At 46.6% G+C, this 19,098-nt stretch overlaps 1 protein-coding gene across 3 annotated transcripts in view; it reads left to right on the top strand.

The window, feature by feature from the left end:
* Positions 1–18,897, top strand: part of LBR (lamin B receptor) — an 82,683-nt gene extending 63,786 nt beyond the window's left edge. For 2 of the 3 annotated variants that reach the window (XM_044288857.1, XM_044288858.1), the window contains exons 5-14: positions 1,618–1,795; positions 9,148–9,341; positions 10,302–10,356; positions 11,240–11,434; positions 11,729–11,832; positions 12,437–12,562; positions 12,972–13,140; positions 14,001–14,081; positions 14,161–14,283; positions 15,959–18,897. In XM_044288857.1, coding sequence (XP_044144792.1) covers positions 1,618–1,795; positions 9,148–9,341; positions 10,302–10,356; positions 11,240–11,434; positions 11,729–11,832; positions 12,437–12,562; positions 12,972–13,140; positions 14,001–14,081; positions 14,161–14,283; positions 15,959–16,119 — 1,386 coding nt within the window. In that variant the 3' untranslated portion in view covers positions 16,120–18,897. The remainder of the gene's footprint in view (positions 1–1,617; positions 1,796–9,147; positions 9,342–10,301; positions 10,357–11,239; positions 11,435–11,728; positions 11,833–12,436; positions 12,563–12,971; positions 13,141–14,000; positions 14,082–14,160; positions 14,284–15,958) is intronic. The other variant, XM_044288859.1, reaches the window with a different exon arrangement.
* Positions 18,898–19,098: the final 201 nt, after the last annotated feature.

Raw genomic sequence — 19,098 nt, forward strand, 5'->3', positions numbered from 1 at the left:
TCCTCCTTGTGGTTCCCGAGGGACCTCGTAGGGGTCTGGCGGCCTCCAAGGTCACTGTGGCACGATGGATCCGCTCGGCTGCTTATCGCGCTCGTGGTAGGGTTCCCCGGCTCGAATTGCCGCTCACGCCACTAGGGTGGTGGAGGCTTCCTGGGCAAGGCGCAATCGTGCCTCTGCGAGTCAGCTGCGTAAGGCGGCCACCTGGTCGTCCTTACGGTCCTTTACGAAGTTTTATCAGCTGCATCCCTGGCTTCGGCTGATGCTGTCTTTTGCCGCAGGGTTTTACAGGCTGTGGTTCCTGTTTGACCGTTGGACGTTCCTCCTGGCGGAGCTGATGTTTTTCCCACCCCATGGACTGCTTTAGGACGTCCCATGGTCTGTGTCCCCCAATGGAAAAAAGTACGAGAAAAGGAGATTTTTGTGAAACTCATCTGTAAAATCTTTTTCTCGACTTTTCCATTGGGGGACACAGCTCCCTCCCATTCTGCCTGTTGCAGGAGGGGTTTTTCAGTTTATTTGTGGTTGGACCTTTTAGGCTTGATCCAATGGCTTCCGTTATTTTTTTCTTGTCTCCTTCTCCTACTGCTTTGCAACGCCTGAGCTTCTCCTGGTGGAGTCAGGGGGTATAGCCCGAGGAGGAGGAGGAGCTCTTTTGTATTTGCATAGTGTCCCTCCTACTAATACCTCTAAGCTATACCCATGGTCTGTGTCCCCCAATGGAAAAGTCGAGAAAAAGATTTTACAGGTGAGTTTCACAAAAATCTCCTTATCTCTAGCTCCTACCTATCCTGAGATATGAACAGCTAAAGCAGCAACACAACCCCTAAGGGTACTTTCACACAAGCGTTTTTCTTTTCCGGCACTGAGTTCCGTCCTAGGGGCTCAATACCGGAAAAGAACTGATCAGTTTTATCCCCTGCATTCTGAATGGAGAGAAATCCGTTCAGGATGTCTTTAGTTCAGTCCTATTGACTTTTCAGGATGGAGATAATACCGCAGCATGCTGCGGTTTTTATCTCCGGCCAAAAAAACTGAACACTTGCCTGAATGCCGGATCCGTAATTTTTTCCCCCCATAGGAATATATTAGTGCCGGCATTCAAAATACGCAAAGCCTGATCCGTCCTTTAAAAATGTGAAAAAGATAAAAAATGCATCCGTTTTGCCGGATGACATCGGAAAAACTGATCCGGTATTGCAATGCATTTTTCAGACTGATCAGAATCAGTTTGCCTGATCAGGCAGGCAGTTCAGGCAATGGAACTGCCTACTGTAATCGCACAAAGCAAGTGTGAAAGTACCCTAAGCTGACCGAGCACTTGGGCAGTACTGTTAGGAGGTTAAAACGAGCGCTATTTTCTACCCGACTTGTTTCACTGCCAAGTCAGCGTCATCGGCTGGAGTCATGACAACAGCCTGTATATATGTATCTCGTGCTGTTAATTTATCAAACTTTCTATAAAGTTGTCTGTATTAATGCTAATGATTTTGTGTGTTGACCTCTTCATTTATTGTGTTTTGTTTCTGCTTGAAGTTTTCTGTAACTCGACTTTGCGTATTTAGAACATACTTGCAGGTATTAAGTTCATGCAATAATATTTTATTTTTTATTTTTTTGCAGTTAAAGGTGGACGAACAGCAAACGAAAAATCAAAAGGTTTTGCGCTATGTCCAAAGGAAAGAATATTTTGCAGAATCTGAAAATAAAGATGTCAAAGAATTTATATTGAAACCAGAACCCACTAGGCATATTGTGCCTGTTGAGAAGCCTGTGGTAGAGTTTGGAGGAGCTATAGGTAAGACAGATATAATCATTTTCTTGTAGAAGTATTTATTAAGGTTAAAGGGGTTCTCTAAGAATTCAAGAAAATGAAATTACTTAAATATTACTTTATTATAAATATATTCCCAAATACCTTTCATTAGTTATGACAAACACAGTTGAAGCAGCAGCACAGATAGTGTGAACAGGGTGCAACTCCTCAGGGAAAACAGGCGTCTCTATCACTGTATAAAAAAATCCAAAGAACAAGGCAGCACTCCAACTTCTTCAGGTGAAAAGGTGATGACCCAATTTATTTCCCAGGCAACGTTTCGGCCCACCCAATGAGGCCTTTGTCAAGCTTGACAAAGGCCTCATTGGGTGGGCCGAAACGTTGCCTGGGAAATAAATTGGGTCATCACCTTTTCACCTGAAGTTGGAGTGCTGCCTCATTCTTTGGATTTATTTACAAACCGGATTCCAAAAAAGTTGGGACACTAAACAAATTGTGAATAAAAACTGAATGCAATGATGTGGAGATGGCAAATGTCAATATTTTATTTGTAATAGAACGTAGATGACAGATCAAACATTTAATCAGAGTAAATGTATCATTTTAAAGGAAAAATACGTTGATTCAAATTTTCACGGTGTCAACAAATCCCAAAAAAGTTGGGACAAGTAGCAATAAGAGGCTGGAAAAAGTAAATTTGAGCATAACGAAGAGCTGGAAGACCAATTAACACTAAGTCAATTGGCAACATGATTGGGTATAAAAAGAGCTTCTCAGAGTGGCAGTGTCTCTCAGAAGCCAAGATGGGTAGAGGATCACCAATTCCCACAATGTTGCGCAGAAAGATAGTGGAGCAATATCAGAAAGGTGTTACCCAGCGAAAAACTGGAAAGACTTTGCATCTATCATCATCAACTGTGCATAACATCATCCGAAGATTCAGAGAATCTGGAACAATCTCTGTGCGTAAGGGTCAAGGCCGTAAAACCATACTGGATGCCTGTGATCTCCGGGCCCTTAAACGACACTGCACCACAAACAGGAATGCTACTGTAAAGGAAATCACAGAATGGGCTCAGGAATACTTCCAGAAACCATTGTCAGTGAACACAATCCACCGTGCCATCCGCCGTTGCCAGCTGAAACTCTACAGTGCAAAGAAGAAGCCATTTCTAAGCAAAATCCACAAGCTCAGGCGTTTTCACTGGGCCAGGGATCATTTAAAATGGAGTGTGGCAAAATGGAAGACTGTTCTGTGGTCAGACGAGTCACGATTCAAAGTTCTTTTTGGAAATCTGGGACGCCATGTCATCCGGACCAAAGAGGACAAGGACAACCCAAGTTGTTATCAACGCTCAGTTCAGAAGCCTGCATCTCTGAAGGTATGGGGTTGCATGAGTGCGTGTGGCATGGGCAGCTTGCATGTCTGGAAAGGCACCATCAATGCAGAAAAATATATTCAGGTTCTAGAACAACATATGCTCCCATCCAGACGTCATCTCTTTCAGGGAAGACCCTGCATTTTTCAACAAGATAATGCCAGACCACATTCTGCATCAATCACAACATCATGGCTGCGTAGGAGAAGGATCCGGGTACTGAAATGGCCGGTCTGCAGTCCAGATCTTTCACCTATAGAGAACATTTGGCGCATCATAAAGAGGAAGGTGCAACAAAGAAGGCCCAAGACGATTGAACAGTTAGAGGCCTGTATTAGACATGAATGGGAGAGCATTCCTATTTCTAAACTTGAGAAACTGGTCTCCTCGGTCCCCAGACGTCTGTTGAGTGTTGTAAGAAGAAGGGGAGATGCCACACAGTGGTGAAAAAAGCCTTGTCACAACTTTTTGGGGATTTGTTGACACCATGAAATTCTGATTCAACATATTTTTCCCTTAAAATGGTACATTTTCTCAGTTTAAACTTTTGTTCCGTGATTTATGTTCTATTCTGAATAAAATATTAGAAGTTCGCACCTCCACATCATTGCATTCAGTTTTTTTTCACAATTTGTATAGTGTCCCAACTTTTTTGGAATCCGGTTTGTAGTTATGGCTAGTTTTGTCTAGGGAGCAATCGTCTGGGAAATAAAATGGCCGCCGTCCTAATAATGCACACACTCGTAATCACACAGCAGGACAAGTTACTTCACAACACTGAGCTAAAGAGCTGCCTCATCCTCCTCTGTGCTCTGCTTGTCAGGGATTATGATCCTGAATACAGCTGATAAGCACTTCAGCTAAATCTCTGTAGGAATGGAGTCCATGAAGTACAGAGAGGACGGACAGGACAGACTGTGGTAATGGAGACTGAATACAAGAGCTGCTGCTGCTGATTATCCTCATCCCCCACCTCCTCGCTGTACTTCAGCTCGGTCTATGTAGGAATGGAATTTAAAGGTCGACCCGCCGGTGGCCAGATTGGCTAAAAATACAGCAATACCAGTCCTGGACGGGTCCTCCCTACAGGACTCCGTTGACAGGCGTTGACTCTCTTTCCAAAGCAATCATTACTTTGGCGGGCACAGGTCTGCGGACACCCTGAACTTCGTCCTCCAGGTGTCCCAAGTGACAACATTCCTCTGTGAGGCCTCATTGGATGTCGGCACTCTTTGCGCGGGTTTCGGCCCTCTCGGTCACGCAGTGCAGGGAGGTCTGGTTGAAGGTCTGGGACGCCGACGCTTCCTCAAAGCGCTCTCTCACTAACCTCCCCTTTGCGGGCTCCAGGCTCTTCGGTGCTAAGCTGGACGAGATTATCTCTGACGCTACCAGGGGCAAGAGCACACACCTGCCCCAATCTAGATCCAAGCTCGCCTTCAGAGCTCGCCCCTGCTCTCCTTTCAGCAGGTCTGGAGAGCTCACGTTCAAGACGCCTGGGCCCTGGAAATTGTAACTTCCGGTTACAAGATAGAATTCGCTTCCAGACCTCCGGGACGTTTCTTCCCTTCTCGGGTTTCGGGGGGATCCGGCCCGAGCCTCGGCCCTTTTACAAGCGGTCTCTTCCCTTTTGGACCGGGGAGTAGTTGCCCCAGTTCCTCTGGAGGAACAGGGTACAGGGTTCTACTCAAATCTCTTTGTAGTGCCAAAGAAGGAGGGATCAGTGCGTCCGGTCCTAGACCTGAAGCCCTTAAACAAGTCCCTGCGGGTGCGGAGGTTCCAGATGGAATCCCTCCGCTCAGTTATTGCTTCTCTTCTTCCAGGGAAGTTCCTCGCGTCAGTGGACATCCGGGATGCCTATCTGCATGTCCCTATCGCAGAATCTCGCCACAGATTCCTGCGTTTCGTCATTGGCGGCCGTCATTATCAGTTCGTCGCCCTTCCCTTTGTGCTGGCGACAGCCCCGCGGGTATTCACAAAGATCTTGGCGCCGCTCATGGCACTTCTTCGCACCAGGGGCATATCTCTGTTGCCCTACCTGGACGACATACTGATAAAGGCTCCCTCTCGTCCCCAGGCCGAAGACGGCGTCAGGATCACTGTTCAGACTCTGCAGCAGTTCGGCTGGCTGATCAACTCCCCGAAGTCCTCTCTCCAACCTTCCCAGAGGGTGACCTTCCTGGGGATGATTCTGGACACCTCTGTAGCCCGGGTATTCCTTCCGGATTGCAAGTTCTCACGGATACGGGAGTCGGTGTCTCGCCTTCTGCATGCCCCGTGTATCTCCATCAGGGAGTGCATGCAGGTTCTGGGGCTTATAGTGGCCTCCTTCGAGGCTGTCCCCTTTGCCTAGTTTCACACTCGGCCTCTGCAACAGGCGATCCTGTCCTTCTGGGACAGGACATCGAGGGGTCTGGACTCTCAGATCCGCCTACCTCCTCGGGATCGCATGGAACTCCCGTGGTGGCTGTCACCTTAGAATCTGCCTTCAGGGAGATCCTTCCTCCCAATCTCCTGGACAGTCGTCACCACCGATGCCAGTCTCCTGGGTTGGCGCGGCGTTCTCCGGGCTCGGATGGTTCAGGGGGTGTGGTCAGAGGGGGAAGCCCGCCTTCCGATCAACATACTGGAGCTCAGAGCAATTTTCCTCTGTCTCATTGGACCCCCCTCCTAGAGGGTCTCCCGGTAAGGGTCCACTCGGACAATGCCACGGCTGTGGCCTACATCAATCATCAGGGCGGAACCCGCAGCCTGACGGTGATGCAAGAGGTGAAAAGGATCCTCCAGTGGGCGGAAACTCATGTTCCAATATTGTCTGCAGTGTACATCCCAGGGGTCGAAAACTGGACGGCAGACTTTCTCTGCCACAACAGGGTGGATCCGGGAGGCGTACGGGGTGGACGCTCTGGTGTCTCCGTGGCAAGACTTCGTGCTCCTCTAGGTCTTCCCACCACTGCCTCTACTCCCAAAGGTTCTTCGCAGGGTCGCAGCGGAAGGGATCCCGACCATACTCATCGCCCCCGATTGGCCTCGCCGCGCCTTGTTCTCAGAGGTCACCCGGATGCTGCCAGACGTTCCGTGGCCTTTTCCTCTCAGGGAGAACATGCTGTCTCAAGGACCGCTCTTCCACCAGAATTTACAGCTGCTTCGTTTAACAGTGTGGCTGTTGAGACCTCCATCTTGAAGAAGAGGGGCTTCTCAGACTCTGTCGTGAAGACCATGATTCCTCCCAGATATACTATCGTACCAGGAATGCCTTTCTTGCCTTTTGCGAGAAGTTAGGTGTTTTTCCCCTTCGTTTCTCAGTTCTGGTGGTCCTCTCCTTTCTCCAGTTGGATCTTGAGATGGGAATGTCCCTGAGCTCTCTGAAGGGTCAGGTCTCTGCTCTGGCCATTTTCTTTCAGCCATCTCTGGCTCTGCTCGGTCCGGTGAGGACCTTCCTACAGGGGGTGGCGCATTCGGTCCCTCCATATGTCCCTCCTCTGCCCCCTGGGATCTGAACCTGGTTCTGTCTTCTCTCCATACGGCTCCTTTTGAGCCCCTGAGTGACATTTCCCTGAGTCTTCTCACCTGGAAGGTGGTCTTTTTGGTGGCCATCACCTCTATATCAGGAGGGTATTGGAGCTGGCCGCCCTTTCCTCCAGGGAGCCCTTTTTGGTCTTCCACAAGGATAAGGTGGTACTGCGCCCAGTCCCTTCTTTTTTTGCCCAAGGTGGTCTCCGTCTTCCACCTTAATGAGGACATAATCCTGCCCTCTTTTTGCCCCGCTCCGGCGAACCCGAAAGAGCGCTCTCTCCATTCTCTGGATGTTGTCTGTACTTTGCGGGTGTACCTGTCGGTTACTGCCCCATTTCGCCGCTCGGACTCCCTTTTTGTGGTTTGCGAGGGGCCTCGTAAGGGTCTGGTGGCCTCCGAGGTCACTGTGGCTCGGTGGATTTGGTCGACTATTGCCATGGCCTATCGCCTTTTTTTATTGGGGGACACAGCTCCCACCCATTCTTGTCTGTTACAGGAGGGGTTGGTTCTATTCTAGTGGGACCTTATGGTTAACGGCCTGATGGGGGTGTTCCTTGGTTCTGCTTTTCTTTGTTAATATTTTGTCACTGATCTCTTTCTCCCACTGCTTTTGCACGCACTGAGGTCCTCCTGTTGGAGCATGGGGGTATAGCCAGTGGACGAGGAGTTGTTTTTTATTATTTGCATAGTGTATCCTCCTAGTAATGGCCTAAGCTATACCCATGGTCTGTGTCCCCCAATGGAAAAGACTAGAAAAAGATTTTACAGGTGAGTTTCACAAAAATCTAGTTTTTCTTAATTCCCAGAGAACCCCTTTTAATGGTGTGCATAATCACTACTTGTCAGGGGCATGCAAGGAAACCTGTATAAATAGCCCCGAAAAGATCCACTTCAGCTTAGGGTTGGACGATATCAAAAATTATCAGACGATAACGATATTAAAAAATGTATCGCGATAACGATATATATTGCAATAAATACCCGTTTAAAAGAAAAAAAAAACACAAGGAGACGTTATACTGTATGGGGGCAGCCACAAGGAGACGTTATACTGTATGGGGGCAGCCACAAGGAGGCGTCACGCTGTGTGGGGGCAGCCACAAGGAGGCGTCACGCTGTGTGGGGGCAGCCACAAGGAGGCGTCGCGCTGTGTGGGGGCAGCCACAAGGAGGCGTCGCACTGTGTGGGGGCAGCCACAAGGAGGCGTCGCACTGTGTGGAGGCAGCCACAAGGAGGCGTCGCACTGTGTGGTGGTAGCCACAAGGAGGCGTCGCACTGTGTGGGGGCAGCCACAAGGAGGCGTCGCACTGTGTGGGGGCAGCCACAAGGGGGCGTCGCACTGTGTGGGGGCAGCCACAAGGGGGCGTCACACTGTGTGGGGGCAGCCACAAGGGGGCGTCACACTGTGTGGGGGCAGCCACAAGGGGGCGTCACACTGTGTGGGGGCAGCCACAAGGGGGCGTCACACTGTGTGGGGGCAGCCACAAGGGGGCGTCACACTGTGTGGGGGCAGCCACAAGGGGGCGTCACACTGTGTGGGGGCAGCCACAAGGGGGCGTCACACTGTGTGGGGGCAGCCACAAGGGGGAGTCACACTGTGTGGGGGCAGCCACAAGGGGGCGTCACACTGTGTGGGGGCAGCCACAAGGGGGCGTCACACTGTGTGGGGGCAGCCACAAGGGGGCGTCACACTGTGTGGTGGCAGCCACAAGGGGGCGTCACACTGTGTGGGGGCAGCCACAAGGAGGCGTCACACTGTGTGGGGGCAGCCACAAGGAGGCGTCACACTGTGTGGGGGCAGCCACAAGGAGGCGTCACACTGTGTGGGGGCAGCCACAAGGGGGCGTCACACTGTGTGGGGGCAGCCACAAGGGGGCGTCACACTGTGTGGGGGCAGCCACAAGGGGGCGTCACACTGTGTGGGGGCAGCCACAAGGGGGCGTCACACTGTGTGGGGGCAGCCACAAGGGGGCGTTATAATAAGGTCTTGTGGCCACAGGCCACCATACATGCAGTAATACTTTGCGATATACCCTTCCAGAGTCACCAGTACTCACACAGGGGATCGATTCGCCACATATACAATAGAGCCGGCGCTGGTGGGTGACGACGGTGGTGATGTCAGATGGTGGGTGGAGACTTGGGGAGGCGGAGCAAGAAGGAGCCAGACCAGGAGCGAGAGGAAGTAATGTTACTCAGCGGCAGCGCTATGCAAGGGGCGGGCGCACGTTTAGAAGCGGTCAGCGCACAATGTGCCATATCGCAGTTTTTTTTTAATACCGCGGTATATCGTGATACTGTTATATCGCCCAACCCTACTTCAGCTTTTGTTGTGAAATAGAAGTCTCGCAAAAAAGCCTTGATATAGCAGTGTGAATCGGACTAGTACATATTGTTACTTGTTTGTGTAAAGTTACTGCATTTCATTGTATAATCGCACACAAAGCAGAAAAAAATCCTAAATTATTTTCTGTTATTTAGGTGCAGCTCTCATGATGCTTTCCATGCCCGCTCTCCTGTACTATCTTCTGCATATGTGCGCTCAGAAGGATGCATCTCTCTGGAGTTTCTACCCGCACTGGGCATTTCGTGACCTGTGGGACTCTACAGTCTTTGGATATTTTGCTCTCTGGATACTGCTGCTTGAACTATTCTACCTTCTTCCCATTGGAATGGTAATATGGATTAAGAATTTGTGAACCTGTTCAAAATGCACACATAATCACTTCTCTCTGTTAACCCCTTAAGAACTGGGAACATGTCCTATTCTTGTCCATTTTAGGTATTGTTACAATGGATCCGCAAAAAAAAATACGGATGTCATCTATTTTTTTTTTTTTTTTGCGGACCACAAAATACATACGGTCGTGTGCATGTAGCCTTAAAGATGTATTCTGGTGGCAAATTATCCCCTATCCACAAGGTGGATATCTGCTAGGTTGGTAGAGGTCCTACAGCTGGGACTCCCCCTTAGTGATCCCGAGAATGAGAACACTTACCCGCCGTGGCCCCCTAAAATGAGCAGAGCACTGCTGCTCCACCTTCATGGGAGTTCTGGAGACGGCTGTGTACTTCACTCTTGACAGCAAGCCTTGTCAGACTTGTCTCCCTCTCAGCGCTGGCATGTGCTGAGGGGTTCAGAGTGTCTGCATTATAAAAGTACTGATTTCCATCACTGCCACTACACTATGCTGCCCTTGGCGAGGGCATCATAGAGCAGATGACAGGTTCCCTTTAATACGGTTTGTGAGAAAATTAGTTTATTTTTTATTTTATTTTTGTGTAGTTCTGGTGCCGGGTTCGGTAGCTAGAGCTACTACAAACAGCTGCTCAGTTAGGTCTCTGGGCGTTGAACCCCCACCTGTCTATTTATTACCTACCCTAAAGTCAGCAATACTTTCAGAGAACCCCTTTAAAATTGTACAAGCTTGCAAAGCAGGACCCTCAAGTGCTCTGCATTTATTTTCTAACAAACTACACCACTTCATAAAAAAAATTGTAAAATGTCCTCACAAATGGTGCAAACTTGGGAATAATCGTTTTTATTTATTTATTGATAAACAATCTGGACATTTTTGTCCAGGAAATCAGAGCAATAATTCCAGTTACAAGATGGAAATTCACTTTCTTTTTAGATTGCACATGGTGTTCCGCTTGCAACTGGGAAGAGACTGAGCTACAGGATCAATGGTAGGTTATCAGCTTTAGGGGTTAGAATGATGTATGAAATAATAAGCTTCTTATCAAAACAGTCTACAGAAAAACTGGCCTTGTTGCCCATGGCAGCTAATCGGAGTTTAGCTTTCCTCTTCCCAGAACATTATGGAAGGGGAAACCTGTTTAGTGTGTGGAAAAAGGCAATTTTTTTATTTTTCTTGGGCAGTTTTGATAAATGAGGCTTAAAGAGGATTTACACCTTGCAATAATCTGGCATATTATCGGGAGGGAATGTTCCCAAAATCTGCCTATGTAAAGGTGCCGCGAAACGCTAGTTAATTGGGTGATCCTGACGTTCGTGCAGGCGCCTAAATGATAATTTCTGGGCAGCAGATCGTGCGGTCTAAACGGCGATCTGGTGCCCAGAACCAATGTAGCTCTGAGAACGAGCAATCGCAGTAGTGACTGCTCGTCCTCATACTTTAGAGGTGATCGCTGCATGTAAATGCCGTTTTCGGCTCCACTGAGCGACCAGCCGAATGTCGGGAATAAACATTTCCTTCCTGACAATCTGCTGCTCATTGCTAGGTGTAAATGAACCTTAAGGCCCCTTGCAGTTCGTCATGCATTTGTCAAAATCGCAGCGCAGCTCCTGTCTGACCTCCCAGCACTGACTGGGTCACATAGCATTATATAACATAATGCTGCCAGTGTTATCCAATACATTCCAGAACTGTAAGGGTTACATAGCATTATATTGATGATCCTATGTGACCCCGTCAGTGCTGGGAGGTCAGCCCAGGAGCTGCGGACTCGCAGAGTGACACGCGCTCGTCTGCAAGGGGCCTAAGGGTTTGCATTTTGGTGTATGTTATGCCAATGAAATGTACAATGCTTGTGTAATTTTCTCTTCCAGGACTTTTTGCACTGTTCTTCATTGGCGTACTGGTTGCTGTGCTCTTATACTATAAGATTAACCTTCTTTATGTATATCAGCACCTTCATCAATTTGCTGCCTCTGCCACTCTCCTCTCCGTGATTTTAAGTGCGTATCTGTTTGTACGCTCAAGGAAGGCCTCACAAGAAGAACTGTCAGCTGCAGGGAAATCCAGTAAGTGTTATGCATGTTTTCTGATAAACGCCTTTGCCCCCAAGTGCTCCAGCGCTAGTTTTCACCGGGATTTGACCTGTGATGTCATCTCTCCACTAGAATCAATTAAAGAAATAGCCTTTCAAAAGTTCTTACTGGCCATGTGGGTTACCACCATTATTCTTTAGGGTGATGTGAATGTTCACAGAGAGGGTTAGCTAGGCTTGTACAATGCAGTAATTTGCATTAAAGGTAATATAGCCCTTCAGTTTTAACACAATTTTGCAACTTTTGCCTGTTTAATCTGTGTTGCAGGGAATTTTATCTACACGTTTTTTATGGGCAGAGAATTAAATCCCCGTATTGGCAAGTTTGACCTGAAGCATTTCAGTGCGGTGCATGCAGCGTTGATCAGTTGGGTAAGGCGCGGTTTCCACTGTGATCTCACAATATTTGTGGTCTTTTAGACAATTCAAGTTCGCCACCTCCCACTCCAGGCCAAAGTTAACATAAAAATATATAATTTTTTTTTTATTGAAGAAACACTTTCACATATATTTGAATTTCTAGTTGTTCTCGCTGGCCTGCAGCCCACCATAGGCATCACGTTCCTCCAACATACTGACAACATAATAGATAAGTGTCTGATTGCCGGTCACCAGAAATCTTTTGGATGCTGATTATGTTCAGTGAATTAACACTGCCTTCAATGCTGATTTTCAGTAGCTCGGCTACATTTTCTGTTCTAGAGCGGGGATGGCCAACCTGCGGCTCTCCAGCTGTTGCAAAACTACAACTCCCTGCATGCCCAGTCTGCCTAGAGCTATCAGACTTCAGCAGGGCATGGTGGGGGTTGTAGTTTTACAACAGCTGGAGAGCCGCAGGTTGGCCATCCCTGTTCTAGAGTATATATGTGTAGCGCATCTGTGTAAAAGAGCCTCCTGCTTCCAAGTTTCCTATAAAGTGGTATATACTTGTATTAGTGGTGCTGTGTACAGTCCTGTTTCTTTTTTCCACTTCCAGGTTTTCATCAACTTCATAATGCTTTTGGCTGAAATGGACATTCAGCAGCTTGAGAGCCCATCGGCACCAATGATATTGGTGAATGCTTTCCAACTTTTGTATGTTCTCCACGCTCTTTGGAATCAGGTAACTGGGTTTGTGCTGAGTGAGACTGCGATAGTGTCAGAAAGAAGTAACCGTTGTCTGAGTACATAATGGATGTTGCTATAAATTAACTGGGGTAAAAATTACACACCACACAATGAAGTTTAATAGCAAGTGCTGAATGTGGAAAGGAAATGGAGTAAGACGTATAAATGCATACACTAGTAGAACTGATAGAGCGTTTCTGCTCAATAAAAGCAAAGCAATGACTGCCATGTAGTTTGACTCCAACTACCACATGCAGTGTAAGAAATCGGGTTTTGTTATCATTCGTGTTTGCTTGTTACCATTTCCCTGTAGTGGCCAGCCATGGAAATGCTACCTGCATGTCTTATTAACCCCTCAGTGACCTGATATGTTGTCATTTGACATGTTGTGTTTGTGTCCTTAGGAAAGTATGTTATCCTCTCTGGATATTGCGCACGAAGGGTTTGGCTTTATGCTGGCATTTGGTAACCTGGTGTGGGTTCCGTTTGCCTACTCTCTCCAAGCTGCTTACCTGGTCAAGCATCCAGTGGAGATTTCCTGGGCCGTTCTTGGAGCTGTTGTGGCAATGAACAGTAAGTGTGGGACTCCTCCATATACTCCTATTAGACTTAGATCTCTGAAAAGAGAAAGGGGGGATGTTTGTCCGCATATAATCTTGTAACTGGCCCTCTTGCACCCAGTCTGCTTAAAGCAAGGCATCGCTTGTGGTGATAAGTGAAGTGAGCTTCGGATCCTAGATCTGAGATCTCTTCGCTCAAAACTTCAGAATAATGCTGTACGGAGATCCGTCTCCCTACAACATTAAAATGTACGGCCTCTGATGAAGTTAACTCTGTTATAACTTTGGTATTACATTTTTAAACTGGAAAACCAGTTTAAAACTTAGGTCCGAACTCAGGTTTGGTTCTGAGGTACCAGTCGGAATCTAAGCAGAGTTCAGATTCAAGTTTTAAACTGAAATACCAAAGTGTCGTGAGACTTGGGGAATAACTGAGTTCGCCTCATCAGAGGCTGTACATTTTAATGCTGTACGGAGACGGTTTGAGCAAAGCGACTTTGGATCTTGGATCTGAGGCTCACTTAACAAATCGTTTGTTATATTTATGGATCAAGTGTCGTCTCTCTCTCCTGCCTTCTTCCCCGTTGATTATTTTATTTCACTAATTTTATACATATTTTTTTCCCTAAATGAAATATAAACCAAACTATGTGCATCAGTCATTATCACTAAAATGTTGGCAGGTGTTAAGAAATTTTGTGAAAAAAATTTAAATAATCCGGTGGGACAAGACTTAACTGCACGATGTAGCTGCACTGGTCATCTACATCTGTGTTTAAAGTGAACTTGGATACTTTTATTTTAAAAGTATAGATGTGTCAGTATCGGGATGTATATGTTCATATGTCTCGTGGTTTTCTTTCTTTTTAAAAGCTTTTGGTTACATCATCTTCCGAAGTGCCAACAACCAGAAGAATGCCTTTAGGAGAAATCCAGAGGACCCCAGACTTTCATGTAAGTAAACGTTGTCTTAAATCGTATGAGTCTGTTTTGTCCTGTGTCTGTTGTGCTAACGGGCTTTGTGTGTCTGCAGATCTGAAGAGCATCCCCAGTTCATGTGGCTCTCCACTCCTCGCCTCTGGTTGGTGGGGATTTGTCCGACATCCAAACTACTTGGGTGATATTATCATGGCCTGGGCCTGGTGTCTGCCCTGTGGTGAGTGTCAGTAGCCTTTGTTAATCCTTACATAGAATGCCCTCTACTGTCCATTAAACACAGCATGTTAGTCAGTTGTAGATTACTTGATGTCTAGGTGCAATCCAGTATAAGGAGGTATCCTAGCTTTGAAGATTCTTTATGTAATTCCCCTGAGTTACAATCTGCTTTTGTGCTTTGGATATGTTGGTAATGAAAATGATGATGAATGCTTGTATTCAGTTATTTATATTAAAGGGGTTCTCCAGGGTTAGAAAAATATGGCTGCTTTCTTCTAAAAACAGCAGCACACCCTGTCCACAGGTTGTGTGCGGTGTTGCAGCTTGCCGCACTGACTCCACTGGAGCTGAGCTGCAATACCAGACACAACATGTGGACAGGGGTGGTGCTGTCTTGTCGCACTGCTCTGGGGGCAGCCATAACAGATGACCCAGAGCTGCTGTCCTTTCATGTCAGGTATTACATGCAGGAGGTAGGGAGACCAGTGTGAATCTGTAGCTTGTAGAACTGCACTGGAGAGTCAGCACACACAGATAGTACAGACAGTGTGAGGAGGTCTATATAACTGCATCTAATCACTGTACACTTACCTACTATATATCTGCACGCCTGGTTCTTTAGATAAGGGTACTTTCACACTTGCAGCAGAGGATTCCGGCAGGCAGTTCTGTCGGCAATAAGGACGCAAACTGATGGCATTTGTCAGGTGGATCTGTCTGACAAATGCATAAAAAAAAACTGGATCCGTCTCTCCGGTGTCATCCGGAAAAACGGATCCGGTATTAATATTTATTTATTTTTGCATTTTTAAAGGTCTGCGCATGCGCAGATGGGAAGCACTTGATGCAGGATCCGGCAAGTGATCAGGATTTTTGGCCGGAGAGAAAACGGCAGCTTGGAGATTGCTCTCCATTCAGAATGCATTACGATAAAACTGATTAGTTTTTCCCGGTATTGAGCTCCTGTGATGGAACTCAATACTGAAAAACAAAAACGCTAGTGTGAAAGTACCCTAAGGCCTCTTGCACACGAACGTGTGGGGCAGCGGATCGCGGACCCATTCACTTTAATGGGTCCGCGATCCGGCCGTTCTGCAAAAAGAACATGTCCTATCTTTTTGCGGAACGGGAGGAAACCCCACGTTGCCGCACCATTCCGCATCTCTGGATTTGTGGACCCATTGAAGTGAATGGGTCCGTATCCGTGATGCAGAATGCCTACGGAACGGCACCCTTGTATTGCGGATCCACAAATACGGTCCGCAATACGGCAACGGGGCGCACACGTGTGCAGGAGGCCTAAGGGAGACATTATGGTAATCAATATGTGTAAAATAAAATAAAAATCCTCAGCCATGTTGCACGGAGCAAACTGATCCCTGACCCTTCGGAGTCATGGTGGGGAGAAAGAGGCAACTATGTAATTATTATATTTTATTTTATTTTTTTCTTCATAGCAGTTAGTGTCATGGGACAAACTTTTAATTCACTTGGACAACCCCTGTAAGCCCCTGAAGCCCCAAGCTTGAATGTTTGCTTTTATTTATGGCCTATGTAGGCAGTTCTGGTGTCCACTGGCTCCATAGTGAGAGCAATATTCTGTATATATGTAAAGTTACTGATCCAGGAAATTATTTATAACGTACTGGTGACTAGATGTTCCCTTATTTCTGTAGGATTTAATGATGTTTTGCCCTATTTCTATGGATTCTTTCTCACCGGTCTTCTCATCCATCGAGTGAGCAGAGTCGAGCACCAGTGTCAACAGAAATACAGTCACGACTGGGACAAGTACTGCCATCTAGTGCCTTATCGTATACTCCCCTATGTTTACTAGAAAGGCAAATGTTTATAATATATATATTGAGGTTTTTATTGCTGAAGCCATTTGTAAATGTTTAATATTTTGTATATGATGTCTTTAAAGTTATTTTTTTTAATGCAGGTAGAAATGGATATAATGCTTTACAATTGTATCTTATTTGGCTGATTGTAAATTTGCTTATGTGTCATAACTTGTTTTCTATAAGATATCTTCTTATAGAAAAGAAGGTGCCCCCCCACACTGTTAGTTGTGAACTCAGAAACCATATTGAGTTATATATATCCTGTGATAATGTGTGCATCTAGTATAGGCTGCACAGGAGCATAAAGATTGCCATATACATGAGATGGCTGTATGCTGAATGTGTTATCACTCCTGATCTCATCCAGGGTTAGCCGAGCATGCATGTGCTCTCAGTAGGAAAGGGGGAGAAAGCCGCAACCATACTCCTCTGGCAGCAGCTCATCTCCCAGAGGACAAAAGGATTGGGCAGTCGAAAACCAACTTGCTCGATGCCTTTGGCCCCCAACATTTGCTGTTAAGGAAGAACTCGGGAGGCCCTGTACACAATAGATGGGCATCCACTCCTGCCAAAATTGGTAGGTTCAGCTGACATGCATGTGTTCTGTATGGACAGCTTTAGTGTCTCATAATCCCTTTAGAACAGTGTTCCCCAACCTGTGCCTCTCCAGCTGTTGCAGAACTACATCTCCCAGCATCTGTTGGCAGTCTTTATTGGTTCTACGACTCTGTTTTTATAAAATCTTCAGTGTATAGTAAACCCTAATAGCTTGCAGATTTTGCACTCTGCTTTATAGCATACAGCTGTTTTCTATACAGACAGCCTGCAGCTGTTTCCTTCAGAGCTGAGGAATGAATACCTGATGTACTTGCACGGTTTGACCAATGCATGAACTTGGTATTGGTGCGGGGACGATGTTCTCTATTAGGATGTGATGCTAACAGCCTGTGAAATGAGCAATTACAGTCACCTCGTATGGAGCACTTGACAATATTCCTCTGAAATATAAACTCCTTGAAAAACCCCACTGCAGGTTTCTCAGCACAATAAATGTGAATTGGATTTTACAAAATCCTATGTACACAATGGAAGGGTAATCTGCAAATTGCAGGTTTCAAATTTAGTGCAAACCCTCTCTTCCGGGTTTGAAACAAACTCTACCAACTGCAATGTGGAAGACTGAATCCGTGGCTAAATCTGTAGGGTTTTAAGATAATTTCTGAAACTGCGAATATCCGCTGCTTGTGTACATGGCATATACGTTACTCCTAATCAGTTTTACATTATAAGTTTTTGTTTATGTGCCATTTGATTTTACATATTTTTTTTTTTTTATTACATTGAAATGAGTGGTCCTGTGGAGTTCTACATCTCCCTAAAGTTTTGCTTCCATTGAAGGAGCTGAACCTTCCCAAAGCCCCTAAATGTTTGAGGACAATAAAAGAACATACACTTACCATTTAGAGAGCTTGTCTGAGATTTTGATATTGGTGGCTTCTCCTCAGGACTGGTCATCAGCATCTGACTGGTGGCAACCTTGCTGATCAGCTGCCTCTTACTAGGCCGGTGACGTTATGTCATCAGTCCGTAATACCAAGCGCAGCTGCCATACAATGCACGGAGCTGTGTTTGATAAACAAGGAGGAGGCAATGGAACTCGCCAGATTGCCGCAGCCTCTTCAAACGGCTGATCTGCAAGGCTGGTAGGAGTCAGACCCTCGCCAAACTCATATGGAGGACCTATCCTGAGGATAGACCAATATCAAAATCTCAGACAACCCTTTACTCCCCCCACTGTTTCCAGCGCTGCCTCTCCAGTCCTGAACGCTGGTGTGTCTTTACAGGCTGCAGCATCAGCGTGGTCACGGCATCTTGTAAACACAAACTAGAGAAGACGACTGGAGTAGCAGATTTACTTTATAACAGAGGACTTATCCTCTGGATAGGTCATCAGTATCTGATCGGTAGGAGTCCGACACCTGGGCCCACTGCCGATCAGCTGTTTGAGGAGGCAGCGGTGACCACACGTTCATCGGTCACATGGCTTAGATGTAGCTCAGCCCTGTAGAAGTGAATGGGGCTGAGCGCAATACCAAGCACTTACTTACTTAGTAAGCACAGAGAAAGCGAGATGCTCACAAGAGTGCCGGTGCCTTCTGAAACAGCTGATTGGTGGGGGTCCGACACCTGGGACCCCCACCAATCGGATACGGATGACCTAGCCAGAGGATAAAATCTTGGAAAACCCTTTTAAGTTGGACCATTTAAAGGAACCTCTATGACCTCAGCTCTGGAGAATTTTAGTACTGGTCTATTAACCTATTAGACACCCCATGTAACAGAACAAACTCTGTCAGTATCAGCCACAGCAAGCTGAAGCCATGTTGCACTTCCTCTGATTGTGGCTTCTGAAGCTTTGCTGTTTTTAGTGCAGTGGCTATTTTGTTTTGGCTAAAAATAACCACACGTCAATGGAGAGTTTTCTTATTTAACTTTAAGACATAAGGTTTTGCTTTAATTCATTTGTGTTGTGTGCCTACTTTTAGCCTTGTTCTTGACCAGCGACATACTGAACCTTCTAACCATAAGTGACCACTTCTAGCCTGTCTGTGCCTGTATCCGGCACAGTGTTTATGCAGATTGGAGCATGTTCACCGGTGAGTAGGCATTAAGCTCCCCTACACATGAGTGCACGCTCGCTTCAGTTAAATGTGAATGTGTCCTCAGTTGGAGTAGAGAAGTAAATCACTGCCAAACACCCCCAGCAGCAGCATCTGAGAAAAAATGATCAGGCATGTTGAAAAGCTAACATGCCTAATCCTTCTTTCCTCCTATAGTTGACCCCAGGGGAGAGTCAGGAGCCCCCATAAACATATAAATGGTCAGCCGGGCCCTCTGTAATTGGTGGGTTTGGCTGATATCTGGAACTGTTCAGATGCACTTAGTTTAGCTTTAGTAGCACACTTTCT

Source organism: Bufo gargarizans, chromosome 4 (genome assembly GCF_014858855.1).
Source record: "Bufo gargarizans isolate SCDJY-AF-19 chromosome 4, ASM1485885v1, whole genome shotgun sequence".
Lineage (NCBI taxonomy): Eukaryota > Metazoa > Chordata > Amphibia > Anura > Bufonidae > Bufo > Bufo gargarizans.